At 45.3% G+C, this 16477-nt stretch overlaps 1 protein-coding gene across 8 annotated transcripts in view; it reads right to left on the bottom strand.

The window, feature by feature from the left end:
- rad51b (RAD51 paralog B) overlaps nt 1-16477 on the bottom strand; it is an 87308-nt gene that overhangs the window by 59488 nt on the left and 11343 nt on the right. For all 8 annotated transcript variants that reach the window (XM_036985281.1, XM_036985279.1, XM_036985280.1 and 5 more), the window contains 2 exons: nt 10938-11047; nt 1403-1481 (listed from right to left, as the gene is read on the bottom strand). In XM_036985281.1, the coding sequence (XP_036841176.1) occupies nt 1403-1481; nt 10938-11047 (189 nt within the window). The remainder of the gene's footprint in view (nt 1-1402; nt 1482-10937; nt 11048-16477) is intronic.

Here is a 16477-nt window from a genome sequence, read left to right as displayed (position 1 = left end):
TGGATAATAAAAAGACAATAACCCCAAGCACACATCGAAATCCACAAAGAAATGGTTAATTGGCCACAAAAATCTACATTTTGCAATGGCCATCTTGGTCTCCGGACTTCAAACCCCTTGTAAACCTGTGGTTTGAACTGAATAGGGCAGTCCATAAGCGCAGACGAAGGATATCAAGGATCTGGAAGGATTCTGTATGGCAGAATGTTTTAAGATCCCGCCCAAAACATTTTAGAAAAAGGCTCAGTGCCGTTACCCACGCAAGGTGATGTATTGAAAAAAAAAAGGGGTGTGAATATTTTTGACCACTCCCTTTGAGAAAAAAAGATGACTTGTTCCACAAAACATCTTTCTCTGAGCAATTGTATTATAAAATAATATACAATGCCCAATTGTTTGATCATACAATATAGCTCAGTATTTAAATTATTTTTTTTTTACTGTCATTTTTGCTCATCTGTCATTTTTGTACATTCACACATGGATGAAGATAGGTGGCAACAAGTCACAGGGAGTACTTTGTAGACATTCTACATCTCCTTGTGAAAAATAAGTACAACTAGGCCTATTTTTTTTAAATGCAATGCTCAATCTACTAAAGTGTGGAAAAAACAGTATAGTGTACCCCCCCTTAACAGAATGTTATTTTGTGATATTACATTTCCTATAAAACTTTAGCGGTGTCTGGCACCAACATAGATCAACAGGAGCCTGAGGGCTTGTGGGTAAATCAAACGGTTCCAACTAATGAACTCTGACAGAGGCGCAGTGGGGGTGCGCAGGTTAAACAGGTTACGACTCTGAAACCCCACATACACAAACACCAAAATACCCCTCACCACACGCTCTTTTAGGCTTTGATTTATGTTACCGTGTTCCAATAAGATTTCAGGTTTCAGATTCGGAGTGAAAACAGCCCAGTGAGTTATGGCGAGCAGCTTGAAGGGCACATCTGTCCTGAGGGGGAATCTATGGTTTATTCAGTGGTCAGATACTACAGAAGGGGAAATGAAGGGGGGGGGCAGGTGGGAGTGAAGGAGAGCTCCTCTTTCACTCCCCTCTTCCTGTTCTCCAGTTCACTGAATGTACTACTGGAATATGCAACATCAAGAGAGAACAGAGAGCTGCTCTAAGGTAATATTTCCATATGGAGAAAACCTGCTCTCAGTTTCCTAAAATCATAGTCATATGACTATAAAGCCCTCAGAGGTGGGCTATTTGCCCTTTTTAACCCAAACACGAGACAGGGTCATGGGTTTTGTACATTGGGTGAAGAAGATGAAGTCATCCAGAAAAAGCACTGTTGTATAAAATACAGTAAGTGCCCCCCCCCATTGGCTGAGAAGTCAGCTTCATTACAGGGAGGCCATCTGTATGGCCAGCTGACTGACTGTCGACTCACCCTCTAGACGGATACCCTCCTTCTGGACTGTGTAGTTTAGAACAGCAAATGGGGCCACAGGTGACTTCGCTATCACAATCTGTGAAAGGGAGAGAGAGAGCGATTAAGTGAGAGAAGAGAGGAAGATAGAGATACGAAGGTGGGTTCACTGGGTTGTCAGTCACATTCTTTGACAGAGCGTAAAACACATAAATGAGAGATGTTACGCATCATGAAGAGATAGGTTCAAGTGTCGTGTTGGAGATCACTCTGAGAGGACACTCCCCACTAGCATTCAGACAGAGCGTCACAACCTATTGTCATGCAGGCAGTTTGAAAGTCAGGCGTCGTCGAGTAAAACATGACAACACGAGGACAACGGGGCACGTCGCCAATGGGTAGGGTGTTTTTGATTGGGCACAATGGGATAAGAGGAGAGGGGGAGTGAAAGGTTACTTGGGTTGCTCCGATGCTGCCAAGAATTTGCGTTTAAGCCACTTGAAGATGCCAACGTGCCCAGATCTGTCCCTTTTGTCCCCTAGCCACAACGCTGATATTGTTCAGATTCAGTGTTAGTTACATGTACAGGGTTACAGGTATGATTGCAGGGTACAGTGAAAATCTTATAGGCTCCGCGCTCCAACATGCAGGACCAAGTGAAGTAAAAAAATATACTAAACAAAAATAAAACGCAACATGTAAAGTGTTGGTCCCATGTTTGAGATCCCAGAAATTTTCCAAATGCACGAAAAGTTTATTTCCCTCAAATGGTGTGCACATATTCGTTTACATCCTTTTTGTGAGCATTTCTCCTTTGACAAAATAATCCATCCACCTGACAGGTGTGGCATATCAAGAAGCTGATTAAACAGCAGGATCATTGGATAATAAAAGACCACTCTAAAATGTGCAGTTTTCTCAGAACACAGTACCACAGATGTCTCAAGTTGAGGGAGTGTGCAATTGACATGCTGACTGCAGGAATGTCCATCAGAGCTGTTGCCAAAACATGTAATGTTAATTTCTCTACCATAAGCCACCTCCAACGTCGTTTTAGAGAATTTGGCATTACGTCCAACTGGCATCACAACCATAGACCACGTGTAACCACGCCGTGGCTGGAGTCCCTGATGATCTTCTTGGCCTTCCTGCGACACCTGAGTGCCTACCTCCTCCCTCTAGGCCAGGGACCAACAACTAGATTCAGCCTCGGACTGATTTTTTAATGAACATAATTACCAGTCATTTGTAGACTGCAAATGACCTGCGTGGGAATACCTGGGAACAGATTTCCAAAATTAAAATCAATTGGAGCTGATTTCCTGGTGTTCTACAGTCTTATCTCCAAAAATGAAATGTATAAATTATAAAAATCAGAAAACTTGGGAGACAAATAAAACCAGCGGCACCAGTTGGGGAACACTGCTGTAGGACGTCTCGTTGTTGTTGGTAATCAGGCCTATTACTGTTATGTTGTCAGCGAACTTGATGATGAGAGTTGGAATTGTGTGAGGCCACGCAGTCATGCGTCTACAGGGAATACAGGAGGTGACTGAGGACGCACCCTTATGGGGCCACAGTGTTGAGAATCAGTGTCGAGGAGGTAATGTTGTGAAAATTCTGTGCAACTTCCGGCGCATGTTTACTGTGAACAGTGAGGCTGTACTCCCTTCAAGTTAATTTTAACAGTGGTCAAGTAGGCTACTGTGGCTATTTGATCATAATGTAGTATACCAGAGTGGAGGAAATGCATCCCATAACATTTTAACATGGAAATAGCTGTTCTATCATTCAGCGTACAGTAGCAGCCAATGTGTGGTGTTCAATGTAGGCCTACATTCAATGACACATTTGAAAAAACATGCAAGGCTTGACATTAACTTGTCCTTCAGACAAGGAGGTGACTGAAAATGCACACGGTTTTCACATTTTGTGCTCGTAGGAAGCAATCACTCCCTCATTGCTGACTGCAATTGATCTATAACTGGTCTAATAACTCACTAAATAGCAAAGGATATGAACACATGTGCACGTCGCTACATGTAGCTCTTATTTTGATTTCAAAACAAGCACATCTACACACGACCATTGATGCTGTAAACACAGTACAGTTCAAAGTGAATGGCACTGATCCATATATGGCAATGGTCTATTTGCATATAGGCCAACTGCACCTCTGATTGGTTATGGCGCACCGGTCTGTGTAGAGTATGTGCCTGCCAATGCAATAGAATCCTACTCTGATGCGTTCTGCCTTGCATAGTTTGTTTTGTTTCAGTATGTTGCATTGAAAGTGGGTAATATACAAACATGTGCAGCTTAGAGAGAATATTCTCTTTGACTAGCCTCTCGATGACTGAATTGAGTGCTTCTGGTTGATAGTCATTCAGTTCAGTTACTTTCCCTTTCTTGGGCACGGGGATAATAGTGGACATGAAGCAGAAGGGTATAGTCGCCTGAGCTAGAGAGAGATTAAAAATGTCAGAAAACGGCCAGCTGGTCAGCACATGCTCTGAGGGAACGACTAGGGATGCCATCTGGGCCGGCAGCCTAGCGAAGGTTAACACGTTTGAATGACTTCCATACGTCCTCAGTGGGGACAGTGAGAGTATGTAGCCCACGTTGTCATCAGGGGCTTTCCTTGGCAGCTCAGGGTCATTGTGCTCAAATCGTGAGAAAAATCTGTTTAGCTCATCCGATAGGGTAGCATTGGTGACTACAATGTGGCTGGCTTTCTTCTTGTAATCCATGATAGTCAGGAGCCCCTGCCACATACGCCTTGTGTCCAACCTGCTGAATTGCTCCTCCACTTTGTCCCTATACTTGTGTTTCGCAATCGTGATCGATCTGCGTAGGTCGTATTAGTACCAAACTATTTCCCCCGGTCACCTAGCCCCATTTACATGCAGCATCTCTCTCTTTCAGTTTCCCTCCAAGGCTGCTATCAATCCACGGTTTTTAATATGGCTACACTATCGGTATCAAATCATCTATGCATTTTCTGATGAATCCGGTGTATGAGTCAGCGTATTCATTGGTGTCATCTCCAGAAGCGATCTGGAACATATTCCAGTCCACATGATCAAAACAATCTTGGAGCGAGACTTCTGATTGGTCATGTCTGTACAGCGTTGGGCCGACCACCGGAACTTCCCTCGAGTCTATGTTTGTAGGTGGGGAGAAGCAGGATGGAGTCATAGTCGGATTTGCCTAAAGGAGGATGGGAGAGGGCCTTATACCGGTGTTGAAAAGGCGTGTAGCAGTGGTCATGAGTAAAATTTCCAAGAGTTAGATGCATGTTGGTAATAACTCAAATTACTTTTGTTAAAGTCGCAACAAGTTTGTTCAGGGTCCAATGAAGAACTTTGAGAGCATTGCTAGTGTCGGCTTGGGGCGGGATGTACACCAGCCATGACGATAATCCCGGAGAACTCTTGGAAGGTAAAAAAGGGCAACATTTGATGTCAGAGTATTTCAAGTCGGGGGAGCAGAAGCTTGCAGGTTCCTGTACATTTCCCCTATCACATCATATGTTGGTCATAAAGCAGAGCCCACCACCTTTACTCTTACGAGAGAGAGCCCGGTTCAAAAAACTGTAAAACCAGCTGGTGGTATGTCAGAGGAGGAGAACCAAGTCTCAGATCAACTGAATATGTTGCAGAGTCCCTCTGGAAGGAGATCCTAGCTCTGAGTTCGTCAAGTTTGTTCATTAATGATTGAACATTGGTGAGTAGTATGCTCGGAAATGGAGGACGGGTTTCCCAGCATCTTAATCTCACTAAGACTCCCCCACTCCGTCAGCATCTTCGCTTCCTACTCTCCGGTAGGACTCCCAAGCAGCTAGGCGCCTCGCCGAAGAAGCTAGTCCATTGTTCCGCCATCTCAGGGAATTCTGGGAGGTTGGGTAGACGTTGAGTACCCAATAGTTCTACCCAGGTGTATGAAGTAATGCACGAAACAAACTGAAAAATCTAAACTTGCAATGTTTTATTGGAGCTCGAGTCAAAGCGCCCTCCGTCAGCGCCATGTGGCATGGTTGGCGTGGTGTTGCTTTAGCGTTAGTCTCTCTAGACAGTTGGGTTGCCTCCCACATTGTACCAATGCTCCAGCTTACACGTCTGTAGAAGTCAGACAGTTGGGATAGAGAGGACGAGTCAGAAATGGGACACGCGTCACCAGTTATGTCACTGCCGTATCCGCTTGTTACTTCCGGCGCCGACAGAGATGGCATTCTCGCTTCGCGTTCCTAGGAAACTATGCAGTTTTTTTTTTTTTTTTACGTGTTATTTCTTACATTGGTAACCCAGGTCATCTTAGGTTTTATTACATACGGTCGAGAAGAACTACTGAATATAAGAGCAGCGTCAACTCACCATCAGTACGACCAAGAATATGACTTTCGCGAAGCGGATCCTGTGTTCTGCCTTTCACCCAGGACAACGGAATGGATCCCAGCCGGCGACCCCAAAAAATTACTTCGTAAAAGAAACGAAGCGGTCTTCTGGTCAGACTCCGGAGACGGGCACATCGCGCACCACTCCCTAGCATACTTCTCGCACCACTCCCTAGCATACTTCTCGCCAATGTCCAGTCTCTTGACAACAAGGTTGATGAAATCCGAGCAAGGGTAGCATTCCAGAGGGACATCAGAGACTAACGTTCTTTGCTTGACGGAAACATGGCTCACCCGAGAGACGCTATCGGAGTCGGTGCAGCCAGCTGGTTTCTCCACGCATCGCACCGACAGAAACAAACATCTTTCTGGTAAGAAGAGGGGCGGGGGCGTATGCTTTTATGGTTAACGAGACGTGGTGTGGTCACAACAACATACAGGAACTCAAGTCCTTCTGTTCACCTGATTTAGAATTCCTCACAATCAAATGTCGACCGCATTATCTACCAAGGGAATTCTCTTCGATTATAATCACAGCTGTATATATTCCCCCCCAAGCAGACACATCGATGGCTCTGAACGAACTTTACTTGACTCTTTGCAAACTGGAATCCACATATCCTGAGGCTACATTCATTGTAGCTGGGGATTTTAACAAAGCTAATCTGAAAACAAGACTCCCTAAATTGTATCAGCATATCGATTGCGCAACCAGGGCTGGTAAAACCTTGGATCATTGCTATTCTAACTTCCGCGACGCATATAAGGCCCCCCCCTGCCCTCCTTTCGGAAAAGCTGACCACGACTCCATTTTGTTGCTCCCTGCCTACAGACAGAAGCTAAAACAAGAAGCTCCCACGCTGAGGTCTGTTCAACACTGGTCCGACCAATCTGATTCCATGCTCCAAGACTGCTTCCATCACGTGGACTGGGATATGTTTCGTATCGCGTCAAACAACAACATTGACGAATACGCTGATTCGGTGAGCGAGTTCATTAGAACGTGCGTTGAAGATGTCGTTCCCATAGCAACGATTAAAACATTCCCAAACCTGAAACCGTGGAACCGCATTCGCGTGAAACAAAGCGCGAACCACTGCTTTTAATCAGGGCAAAGTGACCGGAAACATGACCGAATACAAACAGTGTAGCTATTCTTTCCGCAAGGCAATCAAACAAGCTAAGCGTCAGTATAGAGACAAAGTAGAATCGCAATTCAACGGCTCAGACACAAGAGGTATGTGGCAGGGTCTACAGTCAATCACGGATTACAAAAAGAAAACCAGCCCAGTCACGGACCAGGATGTCTTGCTCCCAGGCAGACTAAATCACTTTTTTGCCTGCTTTGAGGACAATACAGTGCCACTGACACGGCCCGCAACCAAAACATGCAGACTCTCCTTCACTGCAGCCGAGGTGAGTAAAACATTTAAACGTGTTAACCCTCGCAAGGCTGCAGGCCCAGACGGCATCCCCAGCCGCACCCTCAGAGCATGCGCAGACCAGCTGGCTGGTGTGTTTACGGACATATTTAATCAATCCCTATCCCAGTCTGCTGTTCCCACATGCTTCAAGAGGGCCACCATTGTTCCTGTTCCCAAGAAAGCTAAGGTAACTGAGCTAAACAACTACCGCCCCGTAGCACTCACTTCCGTCATCATAAAGTGCTTTGAGAGACTAGTCAAGGACCATATCACCTCCACCCTACCTGACACCCTAGACCCACTCCAATTTGCTTACCGCCCAAATAGGTCCACAGATGATGCAATCTCAACCACACTGCACACTGCCCTAACCCATCTGGACAAGAGGAATACCTATGTGAGAATGCTGTTCATCGACTACAGCTCAGCATTTAACACCATAGTACCCTCCAAACTCGTCATCAAGCTCGAGACCCTGGGTCTCGACCCCGCCCTGTGCAACTGGGTACTGGACTTCCTGACGGGCCGCCCCCAGGTGGTGAGGGTAGGTAACAACATCTCCACCCCGCTGATCCTCAACACTGGGGCCCCACAAGGGTGCGTTCTGAGCCCTGTACTCCCTGTTCACCCACGACTGCGTGGCCACGCACGCCTCCAACTCAATCATCAAGTTTGCGGACGACACAACAGTGGTAGGCTTGATTACCAACAACGACGAGACGGCCTACAGGGAGGAGGTGAGGGCCCTCGGAGTGTGGTGTCAGGAAAATAACCTCACACTCAACAAAACTAAGGAGATGATTGTGGAACAGTAGTGGAGAGGGTAGTAAGTTTTAAGTTCCTCGGCGTACACATCACAGACAAACTGAATTGGTCCACCCACACAGACAGCATCGTGAAGAAGGCGCAGCAGCGCCTCTTCAACCTCAGGAGGCTGAAGAAATTTGGCTTGTCACCAAAAGCACACAAACTTCTACAGATGCACAATCGAGAGCATCCTGGCGGGCTGTATCACCGCCTGGTACGGCAACTGCTCCGTCCACAACCGTAAGGCTCTCCAGAGGGTAGTGAGGTCTGCACAACGCATCACCGGGGGCAAACTACCTGCCCTCCAGGACACCTACACCACCCGATGTCACAGGAAGGCCATAAAGATCATCAAGGACAACAACAACCCGAGCCACTGCCTGTTCCCCCCGCTATCATCCAGAAGGCGAGGTCAGTACAGGTGCATCAAAGCTGGGACTGAGAGACTGAAAAACAGCTTCTATCTCAAGGCCATCAGACTGTTAAAAAGCCACCACTAACATTGAGTGGCTGCTGCCAACACACTGACTCAACTCCAGCCACTTTAATAATGGCAATTGATGGGAATTGATGTAAAATATATCACTAGCCACTTTAAACAATGCTACTTAATATAATGTTTACATACCCTACATTATTTATCTAATATGTATATGTATATACTGTACTCTATACCATCTACTGCATCTTTATGTAATACATGTATCACTAGCCACTTTAAAAACTATGCCACTTTGTTTATATACTCATTTCATATGTATATACTGTACTCGATACCATCTACTGCATCTTGCCTATGCCGCTCTGTACCATCACTCATTCATATATGTCTTTATGTACATATTCTTTATCCCTTTACACTTGTGTGTATAAGGTAGTAGTTTTGGAATTGTTAGCTAGATTACTCGTTGGTTATTACTGCATTGTCGGAACTAGAAGCACAAGCATTTCGCTACACTCGCATTAACATCTGCTAACCATGCGTATGTGACAAATAACATTTGATTTGATTTGATTCAGCTAAACATGAGCACAATTCCATCCCACATTTTCAGCTCCGCCTAACCAACCTATTGATTTGTTTGGAGCGTTGTCTGTCTGAAGAGGACCCACACTGGAATAATTTTTCTACACTTACAAAATGTCCAAGAGAATGAAACATCCTCCCCAGACTTTGTGCGGTTGCTCCAAGCTCTGGGATTTCCGATACTACTTAAGCCTGGTCCCAGATCTCTTTGTGCCATCTTGCCAATTCTAAGTCATTCAGTACAAACACATTTGGGGCCAGACTAGTGTCGCATGGCATGGCTCAGTTCAAACCAGCTTGGGCCTTTCAGCTACCACCATCTAAACCCAAAGGAAGAACTAAGAGAAAACAAGACGATTGAGGTTGCTGCAGCATAAATAGCTGTAAACAGTGCAGAAATAACGAGTGCAGCGTCAATGTTTTTGGAAGCACGTTGAATCACGGCTGTGATAAATGTTATTGTGAAATCACCAGTCAAAACAAGGAAGTGACATTTTCTCAGTGTTCTTGTTTCATCAGGCTTGGCAGACTCTTGGTGGGTTGAACGAGAGGTCATTCTAGCCATGCTTAACCTCTGTATGAGCTTTAGACATAGAAAAGTAGAGAGACTGAGGCAAAAGTGCAGACACGGAATAAAGATACAAATCACCTTACAGTTTTCTTTGGGACAGCATTAGCTGTGAAGCGCTTTGTGTCTACATACTCATTCTACAAGCTTTAGCCATAGGCCTACTGATCGTTCTTTACCTTCAGTGAGCGCACTCACTGTGCATCCAGTCAGTTAAACATTTACTATGAGAGGCGGGGGGGGGGACCTCAGATTTGCACTAGTGGAAAGAAACAATCCCAATGGCATCTAAGAATTTTAAACGTTTTATTTCCTGAGGTGCAGTTTCAACATTTGAGCATATATCTCTACTTAGGGCCTAACCAGCTACAGATGTCTGCTTTAACTGCTGTTGCTTTATTTCAGTTAAAAATAAACGTGAGTGCTATTTCACCGAGGGGGATTAGATTACCTGTGGTCGGTAATCAGTCATTTTCGCTAAACCCACTTGAATTAGGACCAGTGTGAATAAATGCCGTCTCAGTGATTTTCACAGGCATGCACGGCTCTGCGGACCGCAGCGACCAGTCAGCTCCCTGTTTTCAAAACCGCCGCGCCCACAATAACATGTCATTAACTCTGACAGAGACAAGTCTCCCTGCATAAAGCCATCTCATGTTTTCGCAAATCAGTTATTTTATTTTATTAACCTTTATTTAAACAGGGAGTCACATTGAGATAACTCTTTTACAAGAGAGCCCTTAAATCTACAAGGAAATCGTGGTGGAGATGAACGTTTTGGAGGCTAGATAGATGACTGTCCTGTGTTAATTTGAGCATGGGCAAACCGACAGAGCAGCCGGAGCATATAGGCAGAAAGACAGACAGGCAGAGGCACACACACAGCGTCAATGAACCAGCCCGAGGACCCAATGGACCCAGGCACCAGACTGAAGCCTTAATGGACCAGCAGTTGAGGACCGCTGCTTTTCCTTTCATGCTGGTTTTCTTTAGGGGGATTTGGATCGTAAAAAGAAAAACACAGAGCCTTTCGTTTGGGCCTCCGAGGCTTTTTGGGAGTTGACTCTGGAATGCGCCCGCAGCTCTGAGTCGTGCAGGATGAGACTAAAGGGAGAGTAGTGTGTGTGTGTGTGTGTCTGTCTGACCGACCACACTATTTCCCCAATAGAGAATCTAAGCATAGCCATAATTCAGTCGTTTTAGTTCAGTCGTGTGTTCTGTGAAAGTTGGTTAATAACAGTTCTGGATAAAGCCCAAAGAAGACATAGGAAGACACAGTTCCTTTCCCATAGTTAGTAAGACTAAAATGGTATCCTCCGTGACATATCGTATATCACCTGTCTTTGGTGTGCATCTACATACTGGACAATGAGGCGGGTGTTGACGCTATGACTCCATGTGTTCCCCAGCGCCGCCGTCACATACCCAGAATCCCTCTCATCGGATGCTGCAACACACAAACAAACATTACAGGGGTTGAGTTCAACTTTGAACTGCACTTACACTTGTGTGATGTGTTATCTTTATTTCATACAGGGGTCATACCATGTCATTTCAGCAAGCCATGACACCCACCATCAGATTGTTCTGAAATAGTTTCTGTAGTTAGAAACAAATAAGATTAGTATTCCTGAAACAATTTGTTGAAATTAATTTGCTCTGAGAAATTAAGCTAATTCATTGCACCCAAAATTGGCCATTATAATTTATAGGATTCATATAATATTCAACTATAATACCTAACATCCAATTTGGACCATAATTCTTCCTAACAATTAGTAAGACATGATGAATCCAATACAATGATCAAAAGCCACTCACGGGCCCCCCACCCCAACAACCTGTTTACAGTATCAGTGCTCTATGTCTGACAAGCTGCTGCTTGGAGTATTGCTTCTTCAACTTTTGTTATGTACTCCCTGTGAATCGGGTGATGTTTTTTTCCCCCTGTTCAGAGAAATCAGCCATTGAAGCTTGCATTCTATACAATAAAATAGTGTGAAAGTACCACGTTTTGCTCACTAGATGCCGCTGTACCTGCTACTGCAACAACTATCATTTTTGCTGGTCTCTTGAGTTTATTAAATGGATTACAACATTTTCTTTGCAACTTTGGGTAGAAAACCAATAGATTTTGCTCATGATGAAAATAAATTGTGGTAAAGAATGCAAGCTACTAAAAATAAAAAAAATTGCCAATTTGGATGAAATCAATGACCTTCATTTCAACAAAATAATGTTTCAGGAGTGCTTATCTTATTTGTTTCTAACAACAGAAACGATTTCATTACAATCTGAGATGTTGGGTGTTGAAATCCTCTTTCTTGTACTTTTTGAGTTGGAACGACTCACTGACTGTATAGAAACTTGGCAAATTGCAATCAATTTAGAAACTGCAAATTCAAAACAAACTGCCTTGAAGCCTGAAAAACATATCACTATACAGTAGGTAATGTAAGTATCGTCATTGATTCATCCCCATGATTCATCATTATTCCCAATTTCCACTGTGTGTGTGTGTGTGTGTGTGTGTGTGTTTGACCCTGCAGGCTATGTAATGACCATTAACCAGAAGACAGCTCCAGCCGCCTGACACACTGTTATTATCGCTTGCTTTTGTGTGACCATGGTTCCCTCTGCTCCCATGACACCAATAAACCTTGGCTGGGCCTGGGATGCTAATTCTGTCTGCTGAAGGATGAGCCCTGGCGGGTGGCAGTGTGTGTGTCTGTGAGTGTGTGTATGAGTTCGCGAGTGTGCATGTGTGTGTGTGTATGTCCGCAAGCGTGTGTGCGTACCCGTGTGTGTGTGTGTGTGTGTGTGTATGTTGCTGTGTCCTTTTCATCCTCTTCCTTGATGTTTTTTTCCATGGAGTAAGCAGGGATTCTGCTCGCACAAGTGTCCTATCAGCAACTCTCACTTCCTCAAAACATTTCCTGTGGAAACGTGTGCAAGGCAGAGAAAATAAAATAGCTGCACGACCATGTGACGGAAGTTCCCCCAGCCGGGAAGAGCAGCAGCAGCAGTAGAGAGAAACGATTAATTTTAATATCACAATATACTAGGTAGGAGACATACAGTAGACTAGAGTAGTACTACAAACAGGGAACACTGGTTAAAGGCAATTAAGTTGAGATAGGACTGAATAAACTACGGGACAAAAACAAAAGACACACAGTACTAGAAGACCAGCGGTTTCAGAGTCAAACCAAAGTGGAATATAACTGAAAGCATTGGGCCTTAGTGCATCTAGCTAACCATTAGGGCTCTTTCACTAACATAATCAGTGTACAACTGGCTCACGAGTTTGGGAGCTGAGTCAAAAGAGACGAAAAGAGAAGGAAAGAGAAGGCCGGAGGGACTGAGAGGCAGACTAAACAAACTCCATGAGCGCTGCAGACATCTGCTGCACAGCTCCCTGGAGAAGGATGGGGGGGGGGGGGGGGGGGGGGGGGGGCACGCTATCAGCCTCTTTCCCCTGCTTAGCTCCCCCTCTGCCTGTTAGACAGACCTCTAACACAAACACCCAAACCATAACACACACACACTCCTTCATTCTATACCCCTAACCCCCATCCTAAACCTCCCCTGATCCTACAAAGCCAGCAGCCCACACATTTTCCCACAACTGGCCAGGAACAGAGAGCAGATAGTGTAGAGTCCAAAATCCTGTCCAGTGTTTCAACACACTGTCTATGTCACGACTTGTGCTCGCTGGATGGCTCCTCGAGTGCCACAATAAGTCCTAGCGCAATAAAAGTGTTTTAAAACAACATTCAAGGACATGTGTTACTAATATATAGCTAAAAGGCCTTGTCCAGCTTGTGTATGACAGAAAACCACACAGTGTTTGCCTCTCTATGCTAATAGAGAGAACGGATATCATATGGATGGATAGCCATCTCTGATCGAGCGAGAGCTCTCTGGAAAGGCTGCCCCGCTGTGCAAGAGGAGGAAGTGGCTCAAATAAACATGTCCAGTACAGATTTCAACCTCCCCCTTTTCCCCCTCTCAACAACTCTCTCGCTCAGCATCCCATTCAACTTTTCTCTAGTTGTTTCTCACAAGCTGTTTATCTCTCTCGTTCTACAACAAACCCAACCCAGTTGGCACTCCAGGCAGGCTAAAGCAGACATAGTATTTGAACCCAGGTCTACCACCCTCTCTCCCCCTCTGCCTTCTGTTTTCCTTTACCCTCTGTCCCTTAGTAAACCCTATTGGTCTAGTGGCTGGAGAGCTCTGTGCAGTGTGGCTGTGTGTGACCAAGCCTCGAGTGTAAGACGGGCGGTCGATTAGGGCGACTGGTTGGGGGGGAGGAAAACCCAATCATGTAGATAAAGTGAGGGCATGGAAAAGTGTCTCAGTGTGTTGCTGGCTGGCTGCACACAGTGGCTCTCCTATCAGAGGCAGTGGATGAGCTGAGCGGCTTGGATCATTGCAGCCTCAGTCACACACAGTCAATGAAGGAGCCCTGCTGTTGACAAAGAGAGGCTGTCTGTATGTCTGTCCGCTGAGCCCTGCTGTTGATTAAGAGTGTCTGTCTGTCTGTTGGGCCCTGCGCTTGACAAAGAAGCTGTCTGTCTGTTCATTGCTGACCTGGGTTCAAATACTATGTCTGCTTTAGCCTGCCTGGACTGCCAACTGGGTTGGTTTTGCACTTTTGGGAATATTCTATTAGTTACATTGCACCAGACAAGCTCAGTCAAACACAGCTCAAGTATTTGAAATGATTTCAAATAGTATTTTGAACCCAGGTCTGCTGTCCTCTGGGCCCTGCTGTCTGTCAGTCAGTCTGCTGAGCCTGGCAAACAGAGGCCAACTGTCTGTCCGCTGGTCCCTGCTCTCCCACAGTGACTGGCCTGTGGCCCCCTCACTCCCATCTAACCCTAGAGGGAGCACGGGGTTAAACCACACCAGATGGCCCAGTTTAGCCTCTATTAAAGGCTATTTTTATTTACTCACAAACAATCCCGCACAGAGGCAGGTGTGCACACTCATACACACACGGAACACTTCACAGGAGCATTCACACAGCAACTAGTCCCTCCATGCAAGGAGTGACCGTATCATTACTTAGCTGTGTTAAGTAATGAGCTCACTTCTCACACAAAGATTCCCTTAGGTGGTTGATTCCTCTTTAGTCCCTTCCCATATTTAGATGATTCATATGCTTCAGTATAATCTTGGTTACCCAGAAGTAAAATTCACGTGAAAGTTGTCACTTCCACAAGAGATTAGCTCCAACACTACGTTTACTTTTCATCATGAAGTTTATGTTATGACAAAATAAACGCTTGTCACGATGACCTCTCTCCCCCATTCCACTAGGAACACCAACCCTCATCCATAACTTTAAGCTTTACACTTGCTATTGTGAACAGCTAGCTCAGCCAGCTAAGAGTTTGGGGGATTTTCTATGCCTTGCCTTGGGCATCGCCTGTTTCAAATGCTGGCACCAAACTACTGTTGGCACTGGGCTGGCTATTGAGTTGAGTTTTCATCAAAATGAGGTCAGAAAGAGCTTCAGTTGGACAACTGCCGTTTCACTAGATTAAACAAAGAGAGCTAGGACAGACCTCATAGGCATCCAATGTCCCTCAGAGACTGAACTCTTTTCATCTCTAATATTACAAATATCTACAGAAATAAATCTTTCCGACAGGTTTATTGGGGGGGGGGGGGGGGGGGGGGGGGGGGGGGCACATAACACTGAAGACAAGCAAAGGATGATAGCAATAATCAGACATACGAATTCAATAATACATTCTCTCTGTACTGATAGCTGGGCTAGAGCATGTGTATAGGTCAGTCCAGCAACCAACCCATCTCTACCTAGTAGTTTCTCTACACACTCATCAGGCCTCCGCAGTACCAGAAGCTACCTAAAGCCCACTTCAGGCCCACCTGAGTCACAGTACTGATCCTAGACCAGGTAGAAACCAGACTCCCCCTTTATACCTCTCCTCAGACTAGACAAAGGGCCTTTTCAGACCTTCCATCACACTCGCCACCCCAGCCAAATCCCAGGAGACCATCGATGGGAGAATCCCAAAGGCGACGGAGGCTGACATTTGACTGGAAACCCGAGACGCAGGGATCTCTGCTTGAAAACAGCATAGGTAAAAACCTGCTTGCACGAAACAAAAGGGAGAGAAAAAAGGTGCGGGAGATAGAAAGGGAGGGATGGCGGGGCTAGAGAAGAATCAGACCCAGGGAAAGGAGATGTGAATCTGATTACATTAGCAGAGGGGTGAATCAGATACACCCTACTGTCGAACTCTCCCCGCCTCACCCCTCCATCCAAGGACATATGGAGAGAGAGAGAGAGAGAGAGAGAGAGAGAATGAGAGCAAAAATTGAAAGAGAGAGAGCGAAATTTGAAAGAGGCAGTCCTTCCTCGAGGGGGAATCACAGTATTTATTGAGAGTGTAGTTGGTGAAAGAGAGAGTACAGTTACAGGTCAATGCCATGTATCTATTAGATAACGTAAGAGAAAGAACCCGTATCCCTTTACTCAAAGGCTAGCTTCAGCATAATGTTGCCCCAACATTCACTGGTCCGACTACACCGCCGAGACACAGATACATATCCACACACAGGCTATACTAAGGGAGTGATGAAGAGGGGGATATTATAACAATACAGGATACAGGTCATAGAATAGCTCTGTTACCAATGTGATGGTAAACAGTGAGATCAAACAAATCTCTGTGACCCATCAGAGACGCTCCATGTGTTTCAAAGAGTCACACGCAAGGCGACCGGCTACAAACATCCTCGGTGCATCACTACATTAGTATGTGTTGAATCCAATGTTTCATTGGATGGTTAGTATTGCAGTTACATGCAGATGTGATCAGTTAACATGGAGGCTATT

Source organism: Oncorhynchus mykiss, chromosome 8, assembly GCF_013265735.2.
Source record: "Oncorhynchus mykiss isolate Arlee chromosome 8, USDA_OmykA_1.1, whole genome shotgun sequence".
Taxonomy (NCBI): domain Eukaryota; kingdom Metazoa; phylum Chordata; class Actinopteri; order Salmoniformes; family Salmonidae; genus Oncorhynchus; species Oncorhynchus mykiss.
This window is presented reverse-complemented; position numbering and strand designations above follow the sequence as displayed.